The 14,479-nt window shown below is 47.2% G+C and overlaps 1 protein-coding gene across 1 annotated transcript in view; it reads left to right on the top strand.

Moving 5' to 3' along the window:
• The window catches only part of LOC108939317 (ras-related protein R-Ras2), a 34,038-nt gene extending 22,076 nt beyond the window's left edge, over positions 1-11,962 (top strand). The window contains exons 2-6 of the mRNA XM_029249932.1: positions 5,796-5,883; positions 6,864-6,966; positions 8,015-8,123; positions 9,135-9,253; positions 9,737-11,962. Coding sequence (XP_029105765.1) covers positions 5,796-5,883; positions 6,864-6,966; positions 8,015-8,123; positions 9,135-9,253; positions 9,737-9,824 — 507 coding nt within the window. The 3' untranslated portion in view covers positions 9,825-11,962. The remainder of the gene's footprint in view (positions 1-5,795; positions 5,884-6,863; positions 6,967-8,014; positions 8,124-9,134; positions 9,254-9,736) is intronic.
• Positions 11,963-14,479: the final 2,517 nt, after the last annotated feature.

Raw genomic sequence — 14,479 nt, 5'->3', positions numbered from 1 at the left:
TTTTTTATGAAAACCATTTCTGTAAAGAATGTTTACTCGTTGGAATTCCACATTTTGTACCTTTGTTTCTCAGCCGGTTGCATTTTTAAACATCCCTTTCAATTAACTGAGATAAATGTTTAATTAATTAGTCAGCAGCAGCTGATAATTCAAGCAGACAAATTGTGCAAGATCCTGAAAAATGCAGTTTTATTAATTAGGTGTGCTGAAAATGATCACACGAGTCGACCGAGGTCGTAAGGAGAAGATCCCCTTTGCTCAGTGTTTCTCACTAGAAGTTGAAACATAAAAACTCCTAAGTGGGGATTGGGGACTGTTACAATTCTTAAACTCCATTGCCTCATAATGTAACAATTTTCTCACGAGGCTACGTTTCCGTTTCAATTTCAGCAGAATTCCTTCCAACTTTGTGTGTCCAGTAGCCACTGCTGTTTGTATTTCATCATGGCAGGTCTTACGGTTGAGTTTCTGTGTTGAGGATGAAGACGAGCACCAGCAAAACTCACGAAACTTTTTTTTTTTTTTTTTTTTAAAAATTATTTTCTCTCTTAAAGAGGATTGGAATAGTTCCATAATGGGGGGGGGGGGGGGGTCAAAGATGGTCATTGACTATTGGAGCTGGGAGAATAGGGACAAAGGTTGATATTGTTAATGCTGAAGTGACAATGGAAGCACACCGCTTTGTTCTTGTGGCCCAGGTGATAACTCAGAATGTCTGCTTCACACAACATCAGCCAAACAGCATAAGGAGTAAAAACTCCTTCCCCAGTCTTTCACAGCTGGGGGACACACACACACTCTGTCCTCGGGTACATTACAATTTGTACTGCTTTCTCAGCAAGAGGTGATATTGTGTAAACTGGAGGGTGTACTCCTAGAGCTTTGCTTTTCATTCCTCCCCATGCTAATCTATATTTTTCATATTACAGAAACTCAATGACTTGAATTTAAAGTCAAGGGCTCCAATGGGCGGGGGAATTTCTACATGACAAGCTATTAAAGATAAAAGATTTAAAGGTTTTCTTTTGAAGTACTGACTGCCTTAGTTAACCCTGGTCAAGAGGTCGTCATTTTATTCTTGCCAAGGGCAGCTAATTAATCACCTGTGGGCATTACTTGGAGCTTTTGGCTTTCGATGTGCAATGTAGATATTTTCTAAACCATTTCTTATGTAGTTTTAGTCTTTGTTCTGCACTGATTTATGCGATTAAAGTTTTACTAAACAAATGAAGGTCGTCACTTAGAAGTAATGTATGTGTGTTTATATATAGATGGTGCCCGCATGGGGAGGAAGCGGGCACACGGTACGAACTTGGTGTTTGTTTCACGCCTACACACATCCTCCTTTACCTTCAAGCTTCACAAGGCGTGTTCCAGCTGTCGTAGCAGAGTTGAGTTCTTCAGCTCTGTGTTGCACGTTGAGTGTGAATGAACCTGAAGTGACACCGTTACCTTGCCTGCTTTCCTCTTTCCTTCATCATTGTATATTTTTTTAATTCAGTATATATATATAAGCTGACGCATTTGGTTCGCATCATGCGGTGGATGGGAGAGAAGGTAGCATAGTGTTCCAAGAGTTAGGTCAAGCCTCATGTTGAGGTTATTTACCTGTTACTCAGTCTGTACCTTAGACTGCAGTACTTACATTCATATGTAGCAGATGCTTTTCTCCAAAGCAACACACCACTCAGTGTCAACAAATGTGCGTCCCGCAGCAAAGAGGTTAGATACAAACATGTGATTGTCGAAACACACTTTAATAACTCAATTTTTTTGTCTAGCACTCGTATTTCGGTAGCTACCTGTACAAGTAATGTACCAATAGCAAAATGAGTGCAAAAAGTTACAGGTAGTGAAGAACTAACTTGCAGAGTTTGCAAGAGCTCAGGAGGGAAATGGGTCTGAAAGAGATGGTTTTGGGGCCCTTCTTGCATACTGATGGGGATTCAGCAGTTCTGAGGGATAGATGCAGCTCACTCCAGCATATTGGAGCAGCTGAGAACTGACGGGCTTTACATTTTGGGCCCCTTGTAAGTGAGATAAGTGGGCAGCTTAACCTGAATTAGTCAAACTGTATAAATAGGTTTGGATAAAAATATAAGCTCAGGAACTAAGTATTAATTTCCATGCAGAGTTCAGCTCAAATTAAACTCACTGAACCTTTTAATGTATACATTACCTAGAAATGTTAATTGACACTATGATGGAACTGAGCTGTAAGTGGAAAATGTGCACTTGCCCTGCATGTGATCTTTGAAGTCTGACAATTTTTTTTGTGGATCTGTTTGAATCTTTACATTTTCACGGGTATGTGGTGTAATTTAGCCAATCAAGCAAGTAATTGATTTGGTCATGTAATTAAGGGTACATGTAATGAAATCAGCTGACATCTCCAGCTCCAGGCCCTGGAATTAATAGCAATTTCTGTGACAGAATAGCTGCATTCCAATAAGAGGAAAGAGTTATTTTGCTCATTAGCCACGTGTTTAAAAAGGCAGTTTTTTTTTTTAGCTGAATATTACCGTTCTGGTTTTGTGCTTTGGTGACATCAGACATCGAGCCTCCTTCTGGTACTTGAACTGACATCCTTTGGGTTATAAGGCTTTGTCATTTAATAACTATGCTACCTGCTACTCACATCTACTGACCCAAGTGTCGAGATGTTTGAAGAAAAACGTTTTTTTGCGATAAATGGCTACATCTGCTAAGCTGATGATCAGGATTTTTCTATGATAATTTCCCACCAGGGGGCAGCATTTCGGATCCACCCCATAGTTCAAGCGAGAACCTTTTTCTCCTTTCAGGGGGTCTGTCTGCCAGAGGTCCTTTTAATGATTGCGGCTGCACACAAGATCCTCTTTCGCCGATGTTTCATCTCATGAAAACGGAGATGGGTTGAACTATGGCGGCGGTGGCCGTCGGGTCAGGTTGTGGCTCTGGGTCAGAATTGCAGTGCTTAACTAAGGCAGAATCTCCCAAGCGTCTAAACTAGAGACCCTGATGGTAGCGGAGCTAGATAGCTTGAAGTTCGTCTTCACTTTGATCATAATTTTGCCTCCATTTGAATAAAAGTGATTCCACAGATGACCCCACTTTGTCTAGGTTACATTAGCTTTTTCCTGTTATTTTAAAAACCTTTAATAAAGCACTTGCTGACCTACGTAGAGATCGCACCCCTGGGGATATTTTCAAAGTTCCTCTAAATGTTAGTTGGTAGCTTTTTGGCCAAAAAAAAAAAAAAAAAAATTTTTGCGTGATGGGTAATTCAGTAATCGCGCGTGTGCTGTGACGCATGCTATTAAAGGGACGGCCCCGTTTCCTCTGTACCCGCTCGATCGTTACTTTGGTGTTGCTCTTTGTGCTTCATTTTTACACTATATGCGATTTGACAGCAGGTGCGGTAAAGCAGTGGGCTCCGGTGTGTTTGGAAGAACTCGGCACATGATAAAATCCGTGAAGGTAAACCCTGCCGTGCCACGGACGTGTGTGACGCATACAAACGCAGGTCCCCTGGTGAATAATTGAACAGAGCAGAGAGTGGAGGTGCTCCGGGTGCGAGCGCTGCATATTGATGGCTGGAGGGGGGCAGGCAACAGGAGAGTGGCGGACGGAGGAACGAGGTGCTGGGATGCCGGTGCCGGGCCTTTGCGTCGCTCCCTGTATCGGTGACGTCTGTGGTAGAGCCTCGCACTGCTGTGCTCCGGCCAAGCGCCGAGAAGCATCCGAGTACTCGACAACGGATCCGAGCCTAATGAGCGCCGCCTTTCTTTCTCTTTAGTGTGAAAAAGCAGTGAAAAATGTATTACATAACTCAGGACAAATCTTAAGTATGGCCAGCACTGTGTCCCTTGCGAGGGGCACTGACAGATTGTGGCGGTATCTCTCACCGTAGCCGTCGTAGTTGCGACGCGGCTCAGCGGTCGCCCGTTTCCGGCATTTTGCTGCGACTGCGGCCCAAACCACGTGCTTTATAAATCACATCTATATACATCACTGCTCAACCAGCTGCCTGGGAAAGATCTAGAAATCATGTGAAAAATGCGAAAAATGTACCGTCGGAATTTCTCCTCCGGTCTAAATAGCCCGAGGCGTCCGGGCATCCGGGAAACGGCTTCCTGTGCGGACGTGCGGGAGCTGGGATTTGTGGTTAATTAACAGGTCTTGGAAGTAATCGGTGTAATTGCCGGAACGGCGACAGCATCAACGTCGGCGGGCCGTTGGGGGAGGCTTGGCGTGTTGACGGTAAACGCGCGACGTGAGCGTCTTCTCCGGAGTCACCTGGAAGAGCGCGGCCGCTCGACACGGTTGGTTTTATAAGCCCCCGTCGAGATCAGCTTCCGGAACAGCTCCGCTTTGTCGGTCATGCGCTTGCTTGCGTTCCGTTTGGTCATCAACAGCGGTCAGCGGAGAGGCCTTGCCTCCGACCGCGCGCCGCTGGGGACTTGTCCCGCTATAGGCCACGTCATGACGGACGCGTGCATTGGATGTAAACCAGAAACCCCAGGTTTACCCCGTTTAACCATCGGTACCGCTGGTAGTTTGACAGTCCAGAGCAGTGACAAGCGCTTCCATCAGGTTGTCGTGGTCCAGTCTGGGCTACTGTTGTACCTTCTCATTTATTGCCTCCTGCTTTCGTTCTCTGTAATAACAACAAGGGCTTAGGGACTCGTCACCAGTCCTTGTTGAGTAAGGTGTCAATGAAAGATATGGAGAATATTAAGTTCTCTGTTTGTGAGTCTCTCTCATGAAACTTGTTCTGTTGGATGAAATGAGTTTTCTGGGGATTTTTTTTTTTCTTTTAATTTATGTCATTCACTGTCTAATCTTCTGCGATCGATACGGTTGTACATCTTATTCATTGCTGCAGAACACCTTTCGGTAACCCTAATGCTAGCATTACTTATTTGCACTGAGAATTTTACTTGATGCAAATCCTCTAGTTTTAACACCGCTGTCCCATCGGGATGGGATAATGTTGGTGTTGTCAGAAAGAGTTTGCCCCCCTCCCCCTCAAGATGGGTGGATTTTTGTTAAGAAAAATGTAAAAACTGAAACAGAACAAACAATACAAATATCTCACTAATACAGCTCTATGAGATAATTTCTTCATGCAGAACATTTCTAAAATAAACTAACTTCGGAGTGACTGGCAGTGTTTACTTAAGTAAACTAGTATTATATGTGCCAATATTATGTGTCCTTGGTACAACCTGGCCACTGCTCAAGCGATTATGTTGAAATTTGGCTCGTGTCTTTTATACTAGAAGGAATAACGTGAAGGGGTGCGGTTTTGAAAAACGTTCTGAAAACTTTTCATCGGCACTCTATTTCGTCAGGGCTGTGTTGGGCAGGGTAATGTATCTGGGCAGCAGGGGGCGTAGTGGTTAGAGCCGTCGTCTCGAAACCAAACGGATCCGAATCTCCGCTTCTGCCGTAATACCAAGAAATGCAGTACTTGCCCTGAACTAATGCAGTGAAAATTACTGCGTTCAAACCTCACGCTATAATTTGCTTGGGAGGAGGGCATCTGCTTAACGAATATAAGCAGAGATTTATCGAAGGCTGCAGCTGAACCGGTCGTATTTTTATTTGTAAGGTACTATTTAAGGTAAGCGTGCCGGGTGTAGCGTAACTGCAACCGGCCACGAGCGAAACCACAATTGTTCGCTTCTGTAAATCCGTTTTAAACGTCGTGTCTTGAGCCCGTGGATTAGTCGCTCGTCGGCTCTTTGATTTCAAGATTCCTCATAATAAAACTGCCCGTGCTGATAACTGTTCGCGTCTCTTTGTTACAGTCCTACTTCGTCACGGATTACGACCCCACGATCGAGGACTCCTACACGAAACAATGCGTGATCGACGAGCGAGCGGCACGCCTGGACAGTAAGTGAGAGCCCTGCTCGCTCCCTGGGTGAGACTTACACGCTCCGGTCCAGTTGAGAAAACACCGGTGTGTGCGTCGCACCCGTGTGCTGTCATCTAGCACCGTAAGTCTTCTCGGATAAAGGTGTCGGCGAAATACCAGCCGATAGTGAAACGAAGTGGCTGAGCGAATAAACGCGAATGCAACGTAGATGTAGGTGCGGCGCTCAACTCGGCACAAGTTTGACGGTCGCAGGCGAGCCGCTGCGAGGCGGCCTTTACGCGCGCGTCAGCATTCTGTACTCGGGCAGCCGACCACCTGAAGTTAACGCGCTCGTTTTTCAGCCGCATCGGCACTCGTGTTTCACGTGTCGAGATGATGCGTTTTCTGTCCGTGCGCATTTCCGTTTGCTCCGGCTCCTCGACTTACCGGAACGGTTGGGGCCGGAAGTCGCAATAAATACGTTAATCTCCACAAACTGCTGTTCGGTGCCGGTTTTTGGGTTGTTGACCGCTTCATGTAAATGCTGGAAGTGAGGGTTTTTTTTATTTCTTTTTTTAATAAACTGGTCACACATTCCTATTCTTTCGGGTGCATTTTCCCCGGATGCAGAAACGCAGGTTTATTTTTGACCGACAGCAGACAAATTTTTAGAGAACTGCTGAGAAACAACAATTAAAAATATAAACTCTGGGGAAAAATATTTGTATCTTTGAAAATTCCCAACCCGAATGTTCGTAACATGGGGAGTCCGTCTATTTGCCTTTTTTGCCAAGTGTTAACAGCAGCGTTGAAGAGTTCTGGCGTGTAGAACACGAGGGCGCTTCTCGTGCGCCGTATGCCCTACAGCTCGCCGATTTCCATCGGGGCCACGTTCTCGACCCCGGAGGGAGAACGAGCTCTGAAGCAGCTCCTCTTGTAGGCTGTAACAATTTCCCGGGATGCCGTCGGTAGCCTCGTTCAGCAATAGAGCAGCGTGTCTCTCCCTGTGTTCCGTCAGTCCTGGACACGGCGGGACAGGAAGAGTTCGGAGCCATGAGGGAACAGTACATGCGAACGGGGGAGGGCTTCCTTCTCGTCTTCTCCGTCACCGACAGAGGAAGGTGAGCGCCACGTCACGGCCGCCGCGCTCTTCGCCCGCCGCTCTGGCGTCCTGCACTTCCCCTCGCCTCTCTCGGCTCCCGCGAACCTTCTTCCTCCCATAGTTCCCCTCTCTCTGGAGCACTTCCCTTGCACCCGCCTTCACTCGACCTCCTCCGCACTGCTTTGTTGGTTTCTTTTTCTCCTGTTTTTTTTTTTTTTTTTTTTTTATTAAAAAAAAAAAACCCACAACAACACTTCACACACACACACACACACACACACACACACACACACACACACACACACACACACACACACACTTTCGGAACCGCTTGTCCCATACGGGGTCATGGGGAACCGGAGCCTACCCGGCAACACAGGGCGGAAGGGACACACCCAGGACGGGACGCCAGTCCGTCGCAAGGCACCCCAAGCGGGACCCGAACCCCAGACCCACCGGAGAGCAGGACCCGGCCCAACCCGCTGCGCCACCGCGCCCCCTTCAACAACACTTCATATTTTACACAATGATCAGAATAATGTGAAGAGGTGCAGAGAGACCTGAAGGAACAATGTGAAATAAGGTGTAGTTAGTGTAATGCGGCTTATTGAGAAGAGGTTGAAACATCTGGCTTGGACTGATGGGTCCAACGGGAGTGCCGGCTGTCTCTTCGCTCCAAGTGGGACCGCAGCCGGAGGGAGAGTAGTTGCGGATGGGAACATTTTGTTTACTCCGGTGCGGGGTACAAATGCACTTCGATTTGGCTCGGCCCTCCGGCGTCTCGACGGCTTTCGTGAGCGGGGCTGAAGGAGAGGGGGCCCAACTCCTCTCACCCGTGTCCGGCGACAGGTCTTGAGGGGCCCTTCTCCTTCAGCCCGGGTGCGCCGAGGGTGCCGATGTTCGCCCGACTTCTGCCCAAGGCTCTGCGTTTGCGCTCTCTGTTCTACGTACTCTGTATTTACGCTGCGTGTTTCCACCCTATGAAATGAGGTGACCCTAATCTGAGGGGTTTGTTGTCCTCCGCCCCAAGACGCCGCGTCTGACCTCTGTCGCTTTTTGTCTCCAAGCTTCGAGGAAATCTACAAATTCCAGAGACAGATCCTCAGAGTAAAAGACCGCGACGAATTTCCCATGATCCTCGTGGGCAATAAGGCCGATCTGGAGCTGCAGAGACAGGTGAGCGGCTCGGTACGGGTGTTGGCGGTCCCTGCGCGCTGCGATGTCCCGTCTTCAGGTTTGTATGACATTTCGGGATCGCCGCATGCGCGTGTCCTACCTTTCTGTCCACCGTGAAGAAAGTAGGTCGGAGCCGTTCACCGACTCTGCGGTCACGAGTCCGGGTCGGATCTACGAAGACCCTTTGCACAAGTGTCCCGCAGCAAAGTGTAACTGATAAAGAGAAGGAAACCGTAAACGGGCAGGAGTGTTTCTTTTTGTACCGAGGCAAACATTTTTGACAAAATACGTCAGTCCCGCCGTTCTCCAGCTACACGGTCACTTTGTTCAGAAATACTGTGCGGTCATGGAAAGTGTTAGTTTGGGTTAGGAAGTCGTGGGGCGGAAAGGTGCGGAAGTAAAACCTTTTCCCCTGAGACAGGAAGCAAGGAATATTGAAGGTTGCCATGGTGACAGTGTGGGCTTTGGATGCCTCTCGACTGCCACCTCCTGACGGGGAAATGTAAATGCCCCATGAAGGAAGTGTGCGGACTGAGCGTACTTGATCATGTCCCGTAATGAGAGAGGTGGTGTGAGATGCACTCTGGCTCATCTTCTGCGTGGAAATGATCTCTTAAACTTGAGCATATGGGCCCTGACACGTGCTCCAGGCGGTTTCTTTACAGTTTTATCGCATCTTATGAATAGAGTTGGCCTCCCCCCGTAAGACAAAAATCTGAAATTGAACCCTAAACATTTTTTAAATACGTTAACCCTAACCTGAGCATATATTTGTAATATTACTGATGACTTTTGAATTCTCATTTTATTGCTCCAAGAAGAATCTAGAGACAAAATATGCAGTTATTTCCCTGTGCGGAGCTTTTTTTTTTTCCCTTTTTCTCCCCTCCAGCTTTGTCAGCTGAGGACATCAGCTACATCCAGAGGGATCAGGTCACAGGAAAACAATGTTTGACTCTGTCTACCCCTGCGAATGTGCAGTCAGTTCCTACTGTGGTACTCCCTTCCCAGGTGACTCAGGAAGAAGGGCAGCAGCTGGCCAGACAGCTGAAAGTGACGTACATGGAGGCCTCGGCCAAGATCCGCATGAACGTAGACCAAGCCTTTCATGAACTGGTTAGAGTAATAAGGTGGGTGGGCCTCATGGAAATGCTCCTCGCTCTCTTACAAACCCCCAAAAATTTCTAACACCTGTCGCTCTTTAATTGTGATTGTCATTTATTCATTTAGCTCACGCTTCTCCAAAGAAAGTTAGCGTTAACTTACGCAATGTTGTTATTTAGCCATTTATATAGCTGGGCAATTTTTACCTTATCAATTCAGGGCAAGTGCCTTGCTCAAGGGTGCCGCACTGAGGATTCGAACCCGAGTCCATCAGATGGAAGGCGAGAGCTCTAACGACTCTAATGCCACCCGCTGCCCCCCTTTGGTTATTAATACGAGGTTAAGTCAAAAAGTATCCCCAATAACCCTCTTTTTTTTTTTCTCTTTTCAAAAAAGGGTTTAAACGTTACTCTCGGCACAGGGCCGTACAAAGTGAATTTGAAAGGTAGCGCGTTTCCGGGTGTCAGCACGTCCCACATCGTCGTGCGTTTTGCCGTCGCTCCATGCAGGAAGTTCCAGGAGCAGGAATGCCCCCCGTCCCCAGAACCGTCTCGCAAAGAAAAGGACAAGAGCGGCTGCCACTGCGTCATCGTCTGATGCGCCCGGGGCTCCGTCCGCTCCGAGCGCAGCCGCGCCCCGCCCAGCTGCTGCCACCCAGACTCCGCCCCTTGCCTTCTGACATCGCATCCCGCGTGGATCGGCGCCGCTTTCGTCACCCGACGCGACTCATCGCGGCGATCTCCGCGACAGCCTTAGCCGGGGATGCCGGCCCGGGACTAAGCGACGGCGCGGGAACGGAGGCCAGCCTCCGACCGTCGGAACGGCGCTCTTCTCACCAAACGCCAACCATCAGTCTGCACGTAACAGAACCTCACGACACTAAACACTGCTCAAGACCGCTAAAGAGATTCCACGTTTTCTATTCCGACAGACCTCTCTCGCCTTGTACCGACCTTTGTACCTTTTCACGGAAAGAATGACGGCGAAACGAAGCGTCTCGAATGTTAGTTATAAACGCTTTTTTTTTTTTTTTTTTTTTTTTTTTAATTGAAGGGTAGCTTTGCTGCTGCCTTGTCGAGTGAGGTAGTCTGATCGAGCTTTCTCTATGTTGTGCCATATCTCTTTTTATTTCATGTGCTACTCAACTACTGTACATATGTTTAAAAAAAAAAAAAGAAAGGAAAAAGTTGTGATTTTGAATGTGCTTTTTCAGTTAATTAAACAGCCGGAGTATTGTGAGCAATTAGCCTGTCGTAACGTACGGAACGACCACAGAGACGTGTGTGTGTGTGTGTGTGTGTGTGTGTGTGTGTGTGTGTGTGTGTGTGTGTGTACGGAAACGGCCAGAGGTTCAGTAAGTGATGACGTGTTTGAGTTGAGTCATTTCATTTGTTCCACTTTGAATGTTGCTGTTGGTTTCCCCGCTAAAGCGGCCGGTCGATTTCGGCAAGCCGTGATTCTGAACGTCCCGATGAACGATGACGCCCGTCCGCACGCCGGATCTTCTCCGTTTCCTCCGGCGGACCTCCCCAAAATACGTCCCCGGCAAAGAGGAGGAGACGGTTTTTGCCATCTTTTGTCGGCCGTCAGGATGGAGCGGTACTAAACCCGAGGCAGCCGTGACGTAAACGCGTTATTCCCATTCCTTCGTCGTCCGTAGGTGGACACAGTAGATGTAAGGTCAGCTCTAGGGGTGCGATTCCTACGAAGTGTTCAGCTAAATCAACTAAATCAGAGTGCGCATCTCTAGCGTGGCAGAAGAGAAGTTCAGTATGGAGAATCCATTTTAAGATCACCACTTTGGTACACGCTTGCGGAGACTCCACGCGCCCAAAGCCCGCCCCCTTCCGAGAGGACTCGGATAGGTTTAGGTACCCACGCCCTGACTTGTACTAGCTCTGGGTCCTTTCAGAAGTTCTTTGGCATGCTTTAAGGGCAGCCCGGTAACATGAGGGCGGCTTCCTATAATATGATCGTGAAGGATTTCATCGTATTTTGCTCAGAAGCGGAGGTCACCGTTTCCGGCCTCCTTCACCCTATTCTTACCCTGATTTAAAGCCAATTTTCTGGAATGATGCGACTATTGGAGGATGAAGCGGACGCCGTTATTTGTTTTGTTTACTCTTCACGTAATGTGTGAAAGACAGCAATTATCCATCGATTAATTTTTTTTGCTATATACTTTTTATATACTATTTTCTTATGAGACTAGTTAACGAGTATTTTTCTATGTTTGTAATTGAATATGCTTTCAGTGCAAATCTGTGTATATGTACAGAGGAGTATTTAAATCTGTTTTGTTTGTGAAGCGGTAACCGAGAAGATTGTAGGATTGTAAGCCCGTGTTGCGACGCTTCGGTCGAGGACGTTTTGTCCCTTTCTGGTGTGGAGGTGGAAGGGGTCGCATCTCCAGGACGGCCTTCCATCGTGCCCACCAGCTTGTCCCTGATTGGCTGAGAGCCTTGTCCAGATGTAGACTACAGGCTGGCATCAGTTTGGCGTTCTTGCAGGTTATGGTTTCAAGTGCAGGAACTCTCCCGACATGTTGAAAGTAGCACGTGATCTCCTCCCGAATTTATGTACATCCGGTCCATATAGTGTGTTTGCGTGTGTGTGTGTGTGTGTGTGTGTGCGTGCGCGCGCGCGCGCGTTTTGGGTTTTTTTTTTTTTTTTTTTTCATTTTTTAAATAATAAAATTTTTATGTCAGTCACCGCCTTTTTATTCCCCTTATAGCTTCTGGTGCTATAATAAAAGTAATATGATTAAACCAATTAAAAAAAAAAAAAAAAAAAAAAAACTGATTTAATTTCTTACACTGTTTTTTCCCTTCTGATGTTTATAACCGCTTGTTTATTAGCGCTCTTTTTTTTCCCCCCAAATTCATTTTGGTGATGTATTTACACTAACGTTAAAAAGTTTGAAATCACACAAATTCATGTTCCAGAAAGAATTTTTTTTTTTATATAAATTTAAATCAAGGGACCATTAAATTGATTTTAAAATATAGCAAAGATGTCGTTACTAATGTTGCAAATGGTTATTACTGCTTGGACTGACTGATTTCTATTTTAAAGCACCATTTATAATTTAAAGCCCTATTCCGGGGCCCCGGATGATGCACTAATCTATGACTTATTACGAGTGGGCAGATTTTACATTTGACTGTAAATACAGTGCTGCCTGAAAGTATCCAAAGCCTATAAGGATGGTCATTCTTCTATAAAATATTAAACCTACATCTTAAACTTATAAAATTAATAAATGATTGATTTACACACCTAATTCTACTTGGTATCCATTGCAATTTAGGGTTCACTTATTTTTGCACCTGCACTGCTGTGTTTCTACTGCGCACGGTTTCCTCTAAAGCAACGTATGGAATGGTCATAACACACCTATTACGTCACACGAGAAAGGCTGCTTCTCATGACTTAATGGTTTTGTGGTAAAACTAAGGGAAACAAGGACTTGAAATACTTTCAAGCAGCACTGTATGTGGCTGAAAAAGTGCTGCCAAATGCTTTCCATGGTAGAGCAAAGTAAATCTCTGCCCTTGATCGTGTTCCCTTACTCCAGCCGACTCCACCTCCCGTGTTTATATTCGTTTTTCCGGGTAAGCCATCTGTTTGAGTCATGATAAAGCGCAGCACCTTTAAACACTATTATATGCGTACGTTTCCCGTTGTACAGATTGCTGCACTTTGGGCGTTCGGCTTCTGCTTTGGGAAGTCCGTTATCCTCTGGATAGGGGACTTGCTCTAAAACACATTTTAAAAACTCGCATGACATGAGTCACCCGTTCCCAACTGTGAATTTCTCGGCGCCGCCCGCTTTAAAATGACATTGCAGTCGTGCGCTTGGAGCGAAATGAGTGGACGTCTCCCTTTGCCGAAGTGGGATTACGCCGCGCTTGGGTGAGTATAGTGCTGCGTGCTTCTCTTATTAATAGAAACCAAGAAACATTTGATGAATGATGAGCTAGATGAGGTGATGGGTACGTCTGAGGTACACAGGAGCCTAAAAACCAAAAAGCTGCATCACCAGAAGCACAAGGACATGTTAAACACTGTGGAATGATGACTTCACTCCTTTCCTGTGAGTCAGTGTGCCTGCTGGACATGCGGTGGCTCCTGAGGATTGCTGACGCAGTGACTCGATGGCTGTCTTCGCAACGGCCACTGTTGCCCGTGGAAATGAGCTCCTGAGACTTGGGGTTTTGCATCTAGTAGTTTCTTATTATCGCTGTTAGCAGTGAAATAAAAAAATATGCTGAAAATACCTTTGGATCACAAAATATACACACACATCATCTGAACCGCTTGTCCCATGTGGGGTCATGGGGAGCCGGAGCCTAACCCGGCAACACGGGGCGTAAGGCCGGAGGGGGAGGGGACACACCCAGGATGGGACGCCAGTCCATCGGAAGGCACCCCAAGCGGGACTCGAACCCCAGACCCACCGGAGAGCAGGACCCAGTCACTGCACCTCCTGCAAAATATACATTGCAATTCATTTAATACACTGTTTACCATGTGCTTACACAGGATACGTGTGTGACTAGTGCTAGGAAGAGACACACTGCCCATCACTGCTCTGTTGCTGGGTGGAAGTAGCGCTGAAAAAAAGACGACACGTCCGCATCCGGCACGAGAAATGTTGCTCTCAAAGTCCGCCATGAAACGGATGTCATTAATTTCACTTTGGCTGCCGTTTACCTGCACAAAAGGGTCAGCGCCCCCATCGGAGGCCTCACCCACACCTTCGTCCCAGCGGATGGGTTTTGTTTTGTACGTTAAACGTGGGATCAATAATGCATGAAAAGCTGGGAGGGTATTTGAGAGGAAAGTGCCGGAATTCCCTCGGGGTGATGCTGTGTGTTTAATTGCTCTCGGGCTCTGTTATATTCCTGCACGCTGCAGGGGGTCCGGAAACTCTGATGCCGGGATCCTCAAAGGGCCCTGCGGCTGTACCTGCGCAGGTTTGAACACGGTTGTGCACCCCCCCCCAACACGCACATGCACACAAGGAGAGTTCCCAGACAGCACTGCTTCCATCCTAGTCTCTCGTTCATCTCCACCTGATTATGAGTTCTGCAGCGAGCGCCTCCTCCACGCAGGCTGTAACCGGAGCAATCGGAGCGACGCGTTCATGTCGAATTTCTCTCTTCGTCTCGATCCACATGCTACGAGGGTGTGTGTCATCCTGCGACTCGTTAGAATGAGCAACGGGTCCCTCACACACTCGGAAGACC

Source organism: Scleropages formosus, chromosome 2 (genome assembly GCF_900964775.1).
Source record: "Scleropages formosus chromosome 2, fSclFor1.1, whole genome shotgun sequence".
Taxonomy (NCBI): Eukaryota; Metazoa; Chordata; class Actinopteri; order Osteoglossiformes; family Osteoglossidae; genus Scleropages; species Scleropages formosus.
Note: the sequence above shows the minus strand (reverse complement) of the source record. Positions and strands in the feature narration are given on the sequence as shown.